Source organism: Prionailurus viverrinus, chromosome A1 (genome assembly GCF_022837055.1).
Source record: "Prionailurus viverrinus isolate Anna chromosome A1, UM_Priviv_1.0, whole genome shotgun sequence".
Classification (NCBI taxonomy): Eukaryota; Metazoa; Chordata; class Mammalia; order Carnivora; family Felidae; genus Prionailurus; species Prionailurus viverrinus.
In genome coordinates, this window is record NC_062561.1 from 29,426,300 (window position 1) to 29,442,493 (window position 16,194).

Below are 16,194 nucleotides of genomic sequence, written 5' to 3' on the forward strand. Positions count from 1 at the left end.
TGGTGGGTGTTCAAGGTTGGGCATGGGGCAGCGCTGCGTGATTTGCACAGTGGCAGGCAATACCTGGTGGCTAGGCAGGGTGTAAGCATAGCTTTAGCAAAATTTGCACTGAGCCCAGGGACGAGGCCTCCAGGCTAGGAGGGGGAAAGTGCTCTGGAGAACTTGTGGGGATGGTATATTGGTAGTACATTCGGTAGCAAGTGTCTGTGCAGTACCACCTCCTGCAGGTGGCTCTGTTTATGCTGGTGGGTGAGGGAGGAAAACAGTACCTGCCAGCTCCCTCATTTTCCAAATCCCTTAACATGCTCCATACTCAGTAGGAACAGCTCTCCTATTTGTCCCTGGTGTTGTGTAAGCTGCCATTTTTATGTTGCCTCTCCAAGCCAGCTGCTCTGTAAGAGCGGAGACACAGCTATCGCTTGCCCAGTGCAGAGTTGGCTGACTCCAGGATCCAAGTCCCACTGGTTTTACAAACATAGGTTGGTTTTTAAAGCCAACCTTATGGGGATTAGCTTTCCTTGTGTGCGATGGCCTGTATCTCTGCTCTCTCCATACAGGAGAGCTCCCTCTCTCCTGCTGGCAGCCTCCCTCTGCCTAGCTGACCGTCCTGACCTGAGAGGCAGCGCCACGTCTATATTTAGCTGTGGTTTGTTCTGCCAGTCTTCAGATCATTCTCTGGTTTATTGACCTGGATATGGATGGTATCTAGTTGTAAATGTGGGACAGGGTGAGCTTGGGGTCCTCTTAATCCACCATCTTCCCAAGCTCCTGATGATAAGGTATGTTTTTTGCATATTTTGTATGAGCTACGTGGGGGTAAAATAAAGTAGCATTCCATTTATGGTCTTATTACCTTCTCCAATTAAGGGCAGTCGAGCACCAAAATGTACTGCTTAGGTAGATGACAAATGCACTATTGAGAACCTAAAATATTTCTTCATACGCTATGTATTCATGAAATACCTAAATAAGTAGACTGATCAAATATAGTCAAATGTCCAAATACTGTTTCACCAATGCTGTTAACTCTGATCAGTATTAGAAAAAAAAATCCAATCCAATATTAATTAACTCGTTCATAAAGTTTTTAATAAGCTATCATTTTCTTACATGTACACTAGTAAACTTAAAAAGACAAATATTTACTACCAAACGTTAAATACTGTACAATTTATAAAAAATATAATTTTAAGAATTTGGAGTAATAAAGGGAAGAAACCATCTTCAAATGGATAAAATAAGAAAATCCTACTTGTTAAGAAATGTAACCAGAAAAGATATTTTCAATTTGTCTAAGGGAATACTAAAACTTTACTGAAGTCAGAGATCATAGTACTTTTGTTCAAGCCTTTATCTACATAGCTTTAAATAAGCCTGAAAAATTACTTTCTAGTATATATAAGGCTGTTTGAAACAGAGTGCATGACTGAGAGAAGGACTATGCTAGCATGTGAAATCATGAAGAACAGGGATATATCTTATTCATCTTTATATCCTCAGCTCCTAGCATAATGCCTAGCTCAAGGTAAGTAATAATGTTTAAACAATGCTTGCTGCTTTGAACCAAACTGGGGAAATACACATTTCTACCTTTGGTCCAAATTTCATTCCATATTAAGCACTACATTTAAAGTTCCTGAGTTGCAGTCCTGGTTCTTGGCCCTTAGCCTTAAACTGGGTATGGTAGGCCAACACACATAAACATTCTGTATCAGCCTTTTGACAGAATCCTTAGAACTGAACCATCATGGGCCTGTGAATCTTCTCTTATGTGGTCTGATTCTTACTTCTTGGATAAGTTAGTATCAGTGTGCAAAAGTAATGCATTTTCGGTGCAGGATAAGAATGTGCTTATGAGTAAGAATGGAATAAAGGCCTTGTTTTTCCATGTTTTAAGTAACAGATACATAGCATCTTATATTATGACATAATTAGCATTTTTAGACACTCAATATAATACACTGTATTACAATGAAATGTGGTGGTAGGCTTCCATTTTAGGAGCAAAAATAAGTTTCACATGAAAAAAAGATTTATTTTAGATTCACAGAAAATACATTTAGAATAAATCTAAATTTTTAGCATTTAAACAAACACAGAGGAGCTTCAAGATGTATAGTCTCCATGCGGTCTGAAAAGCAGGTACAAAAAGCTCTTTTGCAATTACTGATCATCACCTCGTTGCCTTAAATTTCTAGATTTTCCATTTTCAATTCTTCTCTTTTTAAAGACTGGGGCCACTCCATCTGCCACGATTCCAAGAGAAGTGACTGTTTTTTCTTTAAATACCATTTTAGATTGTCCACCAATATCAGGTTCTGAAGTTGATACACACTCATTTTCAGTGCATGGAAGTTCAAAATCTACCTCCTCACTGAAACAGAAAGAATAAACCATTATTTACTAGACTAAGACAAACCTTTACCTAACCTTTGAGTCCACCAAAAGCCCAGGATCATCTTTCTAATGATAGAAGTTAAAAGTCATTTCAAAGTAGGAAACTTGAAAAATACTATTTGAATACTTGAAAAATATTATTTAAAATACAGAGTACCTATTTAGGGGGATATGTGTCTGGAAAGTTCTTTTTTTTCTATTCTTTTAAATTCTGTTCTTTTATTCCTTCTGCACAAAGCATGTATCATCAAAGGAAATGCTTGTGCTTATACAGAACTAGCAGTACAAGTTGCAAAGGTGGATATGTGACAGTTATTTATGGAAAACTGGTTTTGCCATGAACTGACAAGGGCTCTGGGGGCTTACAGAGAACATGATGAAAACCATGGAATCCCACTGTCCTAGGGTAGGAGACTCTACATGGCTGTTTGCCTAGCACTCCTTTTCTATCTAAGATCTAGCCACCCACATGATTAGTGAAAGTAATCGGTTGACTAGTCTAGAGATTGGTACCTGATTGACATGAACCTATCACACTATTCCACCCTCCACACAGTCAACTGGTCCCTGAAAGAGCAACTAAGTCATGCCACACTCATCAGTCCCACCCATGAGCTTTTTGAACATGGCCCAGAAAGACCATTATGTTTAACTAACTGTTTAGTGGCTAAGAGTGTAAAACTTGTGGGGAACTATTTATCTTCCTATTTAAAGGAATCCTGCAATGGTTGAGAATAAAGGTGGCTTATAGGGAAAAGGAGCAATGAGCAGCAGGGGGAAAGAGAATCCTGCCAATGTTTCAAGACTTGCTCTAGTAACCCCTCAGGCTGAGTCCAATTCCTGCCCTTCTCACAGCCTGGTAGGCAGAACCTTCCTGGGAATCTTTGAACTAACAACCTATTTTTTATTTAAGGTAACTTGAGTTTCTATCACTTGAAACCAAAAGATTAACTGGTTAATATTCGTTATAGATTAATTGACCATATAAACACGGGTTTATGTCTGAGTTCTCTATTTTGTTCCAGTGATCTGTGTGTCTATTTTTGTGCCAATACCATATTGTTTTGATTACTACAGCTTTGTAGTATAACTCAAAATTTGGGGTTGTGATATCTCCGGCTATATTCTTCTTTTTTTAAGACTGCTTTGGCTATTTGGGGTCTTTTAGGGTTCCATACAAATTTTATTATTTGTTCTAGTTCTGTGTAAAATGCTGTTGGTATTTTTTTTTTTTAATTTTTTTTTTCAACGTTTATTTATTTTTGGGACAGAGAGAGACAGAGCATGAACGGGGGAGGGGCAGAGAGAGAGGGACACACAGAATCGGAAACAGGCTCCAGGCTCTGAGCCATCAGCCCAGAGCCTGACGCGGGGCTCAAACTCCCAGACCGCGAGATCGTGACCTGGCTGAAGTCGGACGCTTAACCGACTGCGCCACCCAGGCGCCCCAGCTGTTGGTATTTTGATAGGGATTATATTGTATCTGTATATTGCTTTAATAGTATGGACATTTTAACAATATCAATTCTCCTAACCCATGAGCATGGAATATCTTTCCATTTGTTTGTGTTGGCTAAAACTTAATATATGCTATCTGGTCAATTATCTTAAAAGTACATGAAAACAAATTTGCTTCCCTCTCAGAAAGACTCTGTAGAAAGGCCTGTAAAAATAGTTTTACAAAATCTTTTCATGTCCCATCCTATATACACATGAATAAAAACAGGTTTAAAAAAATAGGTGTCTAGGCATTGTAATAAATATTTTTTAAGATTTTAATCTCTACACCTACTGTGGAGCTCAAACTCATAACCCTGATATCAAGTCACATGCTCTACCAAATGAGCCAGCCAGGCACCACTAATTTTTTTAAAATGTAAAAACAGTTTGGAAATTTGTTAGTCTTACAATAAAACAAAAAGAGAATATAAGTATAAAAATAAAATTTCAGGCTAGTAATGGCTAGTTCAAAACTAAAACAAAACTTTTCCACATAACAAACACTTGAGAAAGAATCTATCTTAGATCATAATGTGATAAACATTTCCTCAAAATCTGATGAGGGGATGCAGCAAATAGGGATTCTCACTGGAACTGGTCTTATATCTGATTTGTTTTGAAAACATGCCTTCCAAAACTTTTCTTTACTGTATTAAAAATATATGTTAGGGGCTCCTGGGTGCCTCGGTTAAGTGGCTGGCTCTCGGTTTAAGCTCAGGTCATGATCTCATGGTTCATGAGTTTGAGCCCTGCATTGGGCTTTGTACTGACAGTATACAGCTTGCCTGGAATTCTCTCTCTGCCTCTCTCTCTCAAAAGAACAAATACTTAAAAAAAAAATATATATATATATATACATAATGTATATATTATATAAAATGTTTTATATATTAATATGCTATATAAATATAATTATATATAATTGATTATATACATACAGAATTATATACATATATAATAAACGCCATTTTTATTTATTTTTACTACTTCTCTATTTTCTTTTAGACTGCCAACGATGGTGCTTTTTCTAAGGTTAGTAGCCCCTGCAGTTGATACAGTATTAATTCTTGGCTTTTATTCTTTTATTACAGGAGAGGAAACTAAGGTTTAAAGAGGTTAAATAACTTGATCAAACTGTTATGTACGTAGAGCTTGGATTAAAACCCAGGCCTTTCTGACCTAAAATCTGTCTTTTTTTCCCCTAGACCACTCTGCTTCCAGGTGAAACTAAGAAATTCTATTAGCCAAGGAGAGAAACATTTGAGGAATGAAGTGTAGCAGGGTTTGGTCACTGGAAAAATGAATCTGTATCCAAGAAAATTTGATGTGAGATTCATTTATTTCATTTGAATCTTGGTGCTTCATATTATATCTTGTTAGAGTAATCAAGCTGTAACAGTCTTCTTTTTTAAGTTTATTTATTTTGAGAAAGAGAGCTGGGTAGAGGCAGAGAAGTGGGGAGAGAGAGAGAATCTCAAGCAGGCTCTGCACTGCCAGTGCCGAGCTTGATGCGGGGCTTGAATCCACGAACTGTATATCATGACCTGAGCCGAAATCAAGTTGGGCACTTAACCTACTGAACCACCCAGGCGCCCCTAGCATTTCTTAAGGGGAATTATGGGAAAGATAAAATAGAGAAGGGTTCCATCTTTGAAATGATGGTTCTACGAAGTTCCTAAGTGGAGGTTAACAGAAGTGGCAGTAAAGTAGGATATATATCCTTATGACAGATTTAAAAGAAGTTTGTATTTGAAAGAAAAGGTAAGAGACTGCAAGTAAATCTATTACAGAGAAACGTCTATTCAAATAACTTTGGAACAGTTACAAAAAATAATTATACAAGCACTTCCACAAAATCATACTCATTTCCAAATTCAAAATGCAAGAACTGTAAAGGTCATAGTATTTGAACACAACATAATAAAGGTGAAAAAATAAACACCCCTGCCACATGCATATTTTAAAATGTGAAAATTAATTAAAGGAAACCTTTTTTTTTTTTAAGGAAATCTCATTTAGAATGGAGTCAGGCCAGCAGGGCAAGCTCTCACAACTTCTCACTTCTCAATTCCAGACCTAAGGGGAAGAGAGGGACTTTGCACAAGGATACTATTTTGCTATCCCAACAGGAGGAAGAAAGGCTTTCCTCCTCCCCCAAGCAACAATCCAGCCAATGAGACACTGACACCTCAGCCAGTGAAAACCCACTATACTTCCAGTTCCCAATTTACTCTAATGGACTTTTTTTTTTTATAACAGCTTTCTCAACATCCTGTTTTCCTCTTTATTAAAGGGCATTCCTCTCCTTCCTTCTGAATTCTTGCCTATCGTTTTGCCCTATCTTGTTTGTCCTGGACTGCAATTCTCTAGTATTACTGAATAAACCTTTTTTTTTTTTTTTTTTGCTGGTAAAATAACTGGCAATCTTATTTATTTTTAAAAGTTTATTTTGAGACAGTGAGTATGGGGGAGGGGTAGAGAGAACAGGAAAGAGAGAATCCCAATCAGGCTCTGTGTCATCAGCATGAAGCCCCACATGGGGCTCAGACTAATGAACCATGAGATGATCTGAGCCAAAATCAAGAGACCAGAGGCTTAACCAACTGAGCCACCCAGGTGCCCCTGGCAGTTTTATTTTTAAAGTCAGCATTACTTGATGATCAAAAATGAGATCTAGTGAAGACCTTCAACAACTCTAAGGCTGGTGAGCGAAGAGATGACGGTATCTACAGAGCCAACTGGGTACGCTGTCTTCTCACCACCTACAGAGTTTGAAGGTAAGTTTTCTCCTGGATTTTGAGTGCCCTGTTTTGTGTTTAAGCCTCCAGGCTTCATTTGCAATCTGTTTTCAGGCCTTGTGTTTTTGTTTTTTCAATCTCTGAGAGTACTTGTGTGGCCTTCGGTCTGACTCCTTTTAGGACACGAGACTCTTCATGATGAAACCATGCTGGTCTCTGGCTTGACTCCTGCCTGGAACCAGACTGTGCCTACTGAAACTGTTCTAGCCTTTGGTCTGACTCCTTTTTAGAACCAGACTGTTCCTGTTGGAACTGTGCTGTTTATTTTTTTATTATTTTTGTAAATGTTTTATTTTTTGGGAGAGAGAGAGAGAGAGAGAGAGAAAACGAACAAGTGGAGGAGGGGAAAAGAGAGGAAGACACAGAACCCAAAGCAGGTTTAGGTTCTGAGCTGTCAGCACAGAGCCTGATGTGGGGCTCGAATTCACAAACTGCAAGATCATGACCTGAGCCAAAGTTGGACGCTTAACTGACAGCCATCCATGCGCCCTGAAACTGTGTTTAGAAATTTCTTTCTGCTCTAGAGAAAAGCCTCTAAGAAATGGGAGAACAGTTATCAAAATGCTTGAGGGTACCCCCCACTTCTCATGTTTCTGGGACTCTGGCTGGTTTTATGTTTAAAATTTAACGTTCTGGAGTGCCTGTGGCTCACTTGAGCATCTTACTCCTGATTTCAGCTCTGGTCATGATCCCAGGGTAGTGGGATCAAGCCCTGCATTGGGCTCTGCACTGAGCATGGAGCCTGCTTAAAATTCTCTCTCTCCTTCTACCCCTCTCCCCAATTCACTCATTCTCTAAAATAAGAACCAAAAAATCCCACGTTGGGCTCTGTGCTGATAGTACAGAGCGTGGGACCCATTTCAAGTTCTGTGTCTCCCTCTCTCTCTCTCTGTCCCTCCCCCATTCATGCTCGCTCTCTCTCTCAAAACTAAACATAAAAAAAAAAGGGTCTCTTATTGGGGTGCCTGGGTGGCTCAGTCAGTTAAGTGTCTGATTCTTGACTTCAGCTCAGGTTATGATCTTGCGGTTTGTGGGTTAGAGCCCCATGTTGGACTCTGTGCTGGCAGGGAAGAGGCTGCTTGGGATTCTGTTTCCCTCTCTTCTCAAAAAAAAAAAAAAAAAAAAAAAAAAAAAAAATCTATCGTCTTCATGCATGTATATTTATAACTAAATGGATCAACTTAGCCAAAAGTAATTTTGAACCTCAATGGCTATTATGGGAAACTTTTAATCTTCACAAACTTGCTTTACTCAAAATTAAATTAGAAAGCTGTGACTTGCAGAAAAACAAAAACACAACTGACTGGGATGCCTATTTTATTTTTTATTAAAATTTTTATTACATATAGTATTAGTTTCAGGCGTACAATACAGTGATTCAAGAATTCTGTATAGTATTAGTTTCAGGTGTATAATACAGTGATTCAAGAATTCTGTATGTTAGTGCTCATTGAGATAAGTGGACTCTTAATCCCCTTTACCTGTGTCATGCACCACCCCTCCTGCCCATCTCCTCTCTGATAACCATCACTTTGGTCTCTAGTTCAGAGTCTGGGTTTTTTTTTGGATTGTCTTTTATTCCTTGTTCATTTGTTTCTTAAATTTCACATATGAGTGAAATCATACAGTATGTGTCTTTCTCTGACTTATTTCACTTAGCATTATATCCTGTAGATCCACCCACGATGCTGCAAATGGCAAGATATCATTTTTTAAATGACTGAATACTATTCCATTGTATGTATACACAACCTCTTCTTTATCCATTCATCTACTGATGGACACTTGCATTGCTTTCATAGTTTGGTTATTGTAAGAAGTGCTGCAATAAATATAGCGGTGCATATATCTTTTCAAATTAGTGTTTTTGTATTCTTTGGGTAACATCCAGTAGTGAAATCGGCGGATCATATGATAGTTTTATTTTTAATTTTTTGAGGAATCTCCATACTATATTCTACTGTGGCTGTACCAGTTTGCAGGAATCAACAGTTTTTCTCCACATACTCACCAACAGTTACTGTTTGTATTTTAGTTTTCAGCCATACTGACAAATGTGAGAGATTTCTCATTGTGGTTTTGATCTGCAATTCCCTGATAAGTGATATTGAGTATCTTTTCATATGTCTGTTGGCCATCTGTTGGTCTCTTCTGGAGAAAAGTCAGTTCATGTCTTCTGCCCATTTTTTAACTGGAATATTTGTTTTGTTGAGTTGTATACATTCTTTGTATATTTGGATATCCTTTATCATATATGTAATTTGCAAATATCTTCTCCCATTCAGCAGGCTTTCATGTTCCTTCGTTGTTTACTTTGCAGTACAGAAGCTTTTATTTTGGTGTAGTTTATTTTTGTTTCACTTGCCTCCATAGACCTATCTAGAAATTGTTACAGCTAATGTCAGGGAAATTACTGTCTGTGCTCTCTTCTAGGATTTTTATGGTTTCATGTCTCACATTTAGGTCTTTAATCCATTTTGAATTTATTTCTGTGTATGGTGTAACAAAGTGGTCCAGTTTCATTCTTTTGCATGTAGCTATCTAGTTCTCCCAACACCATTTATTGAGACTTTTTTCCATTGTATATTCATTCCTCCTTTGTCAAAGATTAATTGACCATATAATTGTGGGTTCATTTCTGGGTTTCTATAACGTTCTATTGATATATGTGTCTGTATTTGTGACAATTCCATACTGTTTTGATTACTACAGGTGTGTGGTATATCTTGAAATTTGGGGTTGTGATACCTCCAGTTTTGTTGTTTTTTCAAGACTGCTTTGGCTATTGGGGTCTTTGTAGTTCCATACAAAGTTTAGTATTTATTTTAGTTCTGTGAAAAATTCTGTTGGTATTTTGATAGGGATTGCATTGTATCTACAGATTTTTTTGTTGTTGTATGGACATCTTAACAATATTTGTAATGTCTTTCTATTTGTGTGTGTCCTCTTCAATTTCTTTTATCAGCGTTTCATAGGCTTTTTTTTTTTTCCAGTGTTTCATAGTTTTTGGGAGTTTAGTTCTTTTACTTTTTTGGTTAAGTTTACTGTTAGGTTTCTACTATTTTTTGGTGTAACACTAAAAGGGGTTTTTCCCCTTAACTTCTTTCTGCTACCTCATTATGTGTATAGAAATGTAACAGATTTCTGAAAAACATTTTTTAAGTAGGTTCCACACCCAACATGGGGCTTGAAGTCACGACCCTGAGATCAAGAATTGCATGCTCCACTGACTGAGCCAGCTAGGTGCCCCGTATTTCTATATATTGATTTTGTATCCTGTGACCTTAATGAATTCACTTACCAGTTCTAGTAGTTTTTTGGTGGAACTTTAGTGTTTTCTACATATAGTATCATGTTATCTGCAAACAGTGAACATTTTACTTCTTCCTTTCCAATTTGAATACTTTTTGTTTTTGTCTAATTGTTGTGTCCAGGACTTTCAACAATATGTTGAATATAAGTGGTGAGTGGGGACATCCTTGTCATTCTCCTGATCTTAAGGGAAAAGCTCAGGTTTTCACCACTGAGTATGATGTTCACTGTGGGGTTTCCATACATGGCCTTTATTATTATTATTATATTATATTATTTTATAATATATATTATATTATTATTATATTATTATTATTATATTATTGAACTATGTTCCCTCTAAACCTACTTTGTTGAGGGTTATCATGAATAAATGTTGTACCTTGTCAAATGCTTTTTCTGCATCTGTGCAGATGATAACATGCTTTTTATCATTCCCCTTATTGATGTGATGTGTCATGCTGATTAATTTGGGAATACTAAAATACCCTTTCATCCTCAGAATAAATCCCACTAGACTGTGAATGATTTTTTTTTTTTTTTTAATTTTTTTTTTTTTTTTTTCAAGTTTATTTATTTTTGGGACAGAGAGAGACAGAGCATGAACGGGGGAGGGGCAGAGAGAGAGGGAGACACAGAATCGGAAACAGGCTCCAGGCTCTGAGCCATCAGCCCAGAGCCCGACGCGGGGCTCAAACTCACGGACCGCGAGATCGTGACCTGGCTGAAGTCGGACGCTTAACCGACTGCGCCACCCAGGCGCCCCTGAATGATTTTTAAAATGTATTGTAGGACTCAGTTTGCTAATATTTTGTTGAGGACTTCTGCATTTATATTCGTCAGAGACATTGGACTATCATTCTTTTTTCTGCAGTGTTTTAATCTGGTTTTGGTATCAGGGTAATCCTGGCCTCATAGTATGAATATGCAACCTTTCCTTCCTCTTCTGATTTTTGGAATAGTTTGAGAAGACTAGGTATTAATTCTTTAAATGGTAGAATTCACATGTGAAGCCATCTGGTCTTGGACTTTTGTTTATGGGAGGTATTTTGATTACTGATTCAATTTCATTTTTGGTAATTGGTCTGTCCAAATTTTCTATTTCTTCCTGACAGTTTGGGAGGTTATATATATGTTTCTAGAGATTTGTGTGTTTCTTCTAGGTTGTCCAATTTGCTGGCATATAATTTTTTGTAATATTCTCTTATAATCCTTTGTATTTCTGTGATGTTGGTGGTTATTTCTTCTCTTTCACTGCTGATTTTGAGGTTTTTTTTTTTTTTTGATAAGTATGGTAAAAGGTTTATTTTGTTGATCTTTTCAAAGAATAAGCTCCTGGTGTCATTGACCTGTTCTACTGTATTTTAAGTTACTATTTCATTTCTGCTCTAACACTTAAAACTTCTTCCGTCTACTGGTTTGGATTTTGTTCTTCTTTTTCTAGCTCCTATAGGTATAAGGTTGTTTATCTGAGATATTTCTTGCTTCTTGAGGTAGGTCTGTATTGCTATAAACCTCCCTCTTAGAACAGCTTTTGCTGCATCTCAAAGATTTTGGATGATTGTATTTTCATTTTATTTCTATGTTATTTTTTATTTCCTCTTTAATTTCTTGACTGACCAATTCATTGTTTAGTAGCATGTTATTAAATCTCCATGTATTTGTGCTCTTGCCAGGTTTTTTTCTTGTGGCTTTTAGTTTTAAAGCACTGTGTTCAGAACAGATGCATGGTATGACTTCAATCTTTTCCATGAGAGACCTGTTTTGTGGCATAATATTTATTCTGGGGAATGGTGTATGTACACTGGAAAAAAGTGTGTATTCAGCTGTTTTAGGATGGAATGTTCTGAATACATGTGTCAAATCCATCTGGTGCAATGTGTTATTCAGAGCCAGTGTTTCCTTGTTGATTTTGTTTGGATGATCTGTTGACGTACGTGGGGTGTTAAAGTGCCCTACTTTAGGGGTACCTAGGTAGCTCAGTCAGTTAAGCATCTGACTTCAGCTCATTATCTCATTGTTTCTCATTGAATCTCTCATCACAGGGTTCAAACCCTGTGTTGGGCTCTGTGCTGACAGCTCAGAGCCTGCTTCAGATTCTGTGTCTCCCTCTCTCTGTCCCTCCCGTTCACACTCTGTCTCTCAAAAATAAATAAACGTTAAAAAAAATTTAAAGTACACTACTATTAATGTATTACCTTCAATTACTTTCTTTTTGTTATTAACAGTTTTATGTATTGGGGTGCTCCTATTTTTGGTGCATATTTACAAGTATTATGTTCTTGTTGGACTGTCCCCTTTAGTATTATATAGTGTCCTTCTTTGTCTCTTGTTACAGTCTTTATTTTAAAGCCTATTTTGTCTGATACATGTATTGCCACCTGGGCTTTCTTTTGACATCCATTTGCATGATAAACATTTCCCTATCCCTTCACTTTGATTCTGGTGTCTTTAGGTCTGAAATGAGTCTCTTGTAGGCAGCATATAGATGGGTCTTGCTTTTTTATCCATTCTGTCACTCTATGTCTTTTTTTGTTTTTTTTTAAATTTTTTTTTTTTCAACGTTTATTTATTTTTGGGACAGAGAGAGACAGAGCATGAACGGGGGAGGGGCAGAGAGAGAGGGAGACACAGAAACGGAAACAGGCTCCAGGCTCTGAGCCATCAGCCCAGAGCCTGATGCGGGGCTCGAACTCACGGACCGCGAGATCGTGACCTGGCTGAAGTCGGACGCTTAACCGACTACGCCACCCAGGCGCCCCTCACTCTATGTCTTTTGACTGGAGTTAGTTCATTTGCATTCAAAGTAATTATTGATAGGTATGCGTTTATTACCATTTTGCTACTTGTTTTATGGTTGTTTTTGTACTTCTCTGTTCCTTTCTTCTCTTTTTTTCTCATGATTAGTTGGCCTAAGTGATATACTTGGATTCCTTTCTCTTTAGTCTTTGCATATCTATTACTGGTTTTTGAGTCATGGTTACCATTATATATATATACATGGATGTATATATAATGGTAATTTGTGTGTGTATGTGTATATACACGTGTGGGTGTGTATATAATTTCTGCATGTAACATTCTATATTAAGTTGATGGTCACTTAAATTTGAACCTATTCTTTACCCTTCTCTCTCCCATGCCCATATTTTAGGTATATGGTTCATAATTTATTTTGTGAATTTATTTAATTTATTTTGTGAATCCCTTGACTGAATTTTAAATATACTTATTTATACTGCTTTTGTGTTTCCTACTTTTCTTAGTCCTACTTATGGTTTATCCATGCAGAGTCCCCTTTAACATTTCTTGTAGGGCTATTTAGTGGTCATGAATTCCTTTATCTTGCGTTTGTCCGGCAAACTCTGTATCTCTGGGATGCATATTTTAAATTGTACCTTGAGGGTTCCATATGTTTTCAGGATACTAAGTTTGCCTTTTTGCAAGATGCTATTTACAAATCAACTGAGGCAAACAAACAACTGAAGCCATCAGAACAAAAGCCATCAAAATGGCTTCTGAGGCCGTTTTCTCCCTCCCTCCATCTGCACCCATCTTGTGCTCAGGACCCACCTCTGGCAACACTTTTGTCTGTTCTTTCTGCTGAACTTGCCTTTTAATCTCTCTGCTTCGTCCTCTCCTGAACCTATTAAAACCTGCTTCTTTAAAGTTAAGTTTTCCGAGGAACTAAATAAACTTCAAGTTCCTTGTTCCCTGGACTAAGGCTGAATTGTGAGCCATAGTTAAAAAGTCCCCTAAAGTGACTGAGGACCCCAGTAAGTTTGCTGAAGAATTCAACAGTTATTCAAATTTACCACTTTGGTTTCTCAGATTTATACTAATTATTCCATGTGCTTGTTGGTGAGAACCAGGCCAAACACTGGATGGAACCAGCCAGAGGAGAATATCCTGAAGGGTATTTAGAAAAACAAACATCTAACTTGTGGTAAGATGCTAGAAAACTTGTTGGAAATCACCAAGCAATTACAGTCGCTCTTCCTAAGCCTGTTGACTGAAACAAAACTCAGATTAGCACACAAAAGCTTGATGAACTTGTTCATGACTATTACAATTGACTCCACACTGTCTTTAAAGAAAATTTTGATCTTTCTTTAGATGTTAAATCCACTCAGGTAGCATTTAACTTTATGTTTATTAATGTTCTAAAGTGGGAATTTCTCCTTTAATTAAAAGGACCAGGAGAGGGGCCAACATGGTGGAGAAGTAGGGGGATCCAAAGTTCCCTTGTCTCTCAAACAAAGCAGTGTTGAAGCCAAAGGACTTTGAACTCCAAGAGTCTGGGAGGCAAAGAGACAGGGTTGCTTCCAGGGACCCACTGGGACAACCTGACGGGCCACAGGTACATGATGGTGAACGGGGAGAGATAAAAAGAATGGAGGGGAGGGATCCCCTTCTGTGGAGACAAGGGGAAGTGAAAGAAAGCCTGGGGAAGCATAGGACTGTATCTTGACAACAGAAAAACCTCAGACCAGGACGGAGAAAGATCCAATCTCTGAGGGGCTTTCTCCGGACTGGGGCCAGCTGCCCAGATCATGCACCTGGGGAGGGGGGGAGCCAGCTCTGGGGTGCAGTCCGCAGTAGGAAAAAGCGATCCCCTCCCTGGAGTGCTGTGGGACAGGACAAACCCTGCCTGCTTCCATCAGCCAGAGACAATGTATTGGGCAGCACGGAGCGGTGCTTCTCCAGTACAGAGTGAGAGTTTGAATCCCAGCCAAGTGCCAGGGCATGGGAGTTGGCAGAGCAAGACAAACTTCTTTGTGTGGCCAGCGGCACAGTGAGTATGGCTAGAACAGAGTTGTTTGGGACATCTGGTCCATGGAGGAGAGACTGGGGTGTCGCTATTTTTCTCCTCACCACCACCACCAAGGTAGGGCCTCAGGGATCGGACCCTGGGGCCCACAGTGGAGGCGTGACCTGCCTACACCAAACCATGCCCCTCCGTGCCTGATAACGCCTATCTACTGGACTGGTATAGACCCAGATGGCCCCTCCTCCAGACCTGTGCTGCTGCATTGCCTGGTTTAATTCTCCGACAATTCTTATTATATAGATACATTCTTCCTTCTATTTCTCCTTCTTCTCTCTTCCCTCCTCTAGTCTGGTTACTCTGGTTGTTGAGTTGTTTAAGCAGACATATTTAATCCACTGTCTTCATACATGCTCTACACCTCCTTTATTTTCCTTTCTCTCTCTCTAGAATAAGCCATATTGTCTGTCTGGACAACTTTATCTTTTCTTTTTCCCCCACCTCCTTCTTTATTTTCCTCTCTCTCTCTCTGGATTAAGCCATACAGTTTCTCTGCCTGGTCAATTTTTATTTTTTCTTTTGCCCCGCCCCTGTCATTTCTCTCTTTGTATGTACTCTTTCATCAGCACTGCCTCCATGCTGTTCTTTACTTGTAGTTGGTGTTTCTGGTTTTTTTTGTTGTTGTTGTTAGTGTCTTTACATGTTTTCTGTCTGCTTTTTGTTTGTTTGTGTTCCTTTCCAGGGCTACTTCAAGGAACAAATCAGAGCACACCTGGTGGAGGGTCCAAAACAACACTACGAGTAGGGAGGTAAAGTAACCAAAGTCACAACAACAGAGAAAGTCACACTCTCTAAAAAACACCTCCTGAAGGGCCAGGCCCTGGAAAGTATATGACCCCTCTTTAATATAGTAATGCTCGTAGGTGCAGGGCACATAACAAGCTTTTAAAACACATAAGGGACAGAAAACTAGCCAAAATGATGAAATAGAAGAATTCTCCTCAAAAGAAATTCCAGGAAGAAATGACAACTAAAGAATTGCTCAAAACAGATATAAACAACATACCTTAACAAGAATTTAGAAAAGAGGTGGTCACAAGGAGGACTGAAGAGGCAGAGGAGAGAATAGGTGAAATAGAAGATAAAATAATGGAAAAAGATGAAGCTGAGAAAAAAATAGATAAAAAAATTCTGGATCACAAGGGGAGAATTAGAGAAGTAAGTGATTCAATGAAACGGAACAATATCCATATCATAGGAGTTCTAGAAGAAGAGAGAGAGAAAGGGGCCAAAGGTATACTTGAACAAATATAGCTGAGAACTTCCCCAATCTGGGGAAAGAGAAAGACATTGAAATCCAGGAGGCACAGAGAACTCCCTTTAGACATAACCTGAATCGATCTTCTGCATGACATATCA

At 38.4% G+C, this 16,194-nt stretch overlaps 1 protein-coding gene across 1 annotated transcript in view; it reads right to left on the minus strand.

Moving 5' to 3' along the window:
- Window positions 1–1,067: 1,067 nt before the first annotated feature.
- WBP4 (WW domain binding protein 4) overlaps window positions 1,068–16,194 on the minus strand; it is a 70,288-nt gene continuing 55,161 nt past the window's right edge. Inside the window, exon 10 of the mRNA XM_047868341.1 lies at window positions 1,068–2,374. Coding sequence (XP_047724297.1) covers window positions 2,164–2,374 — 211 coding nt within the window. The 3' untranslated portion in view covers window positions 1,068–2,163. The remainder of the gene's footprint in view (window positions 2,375–16,194) is intronic.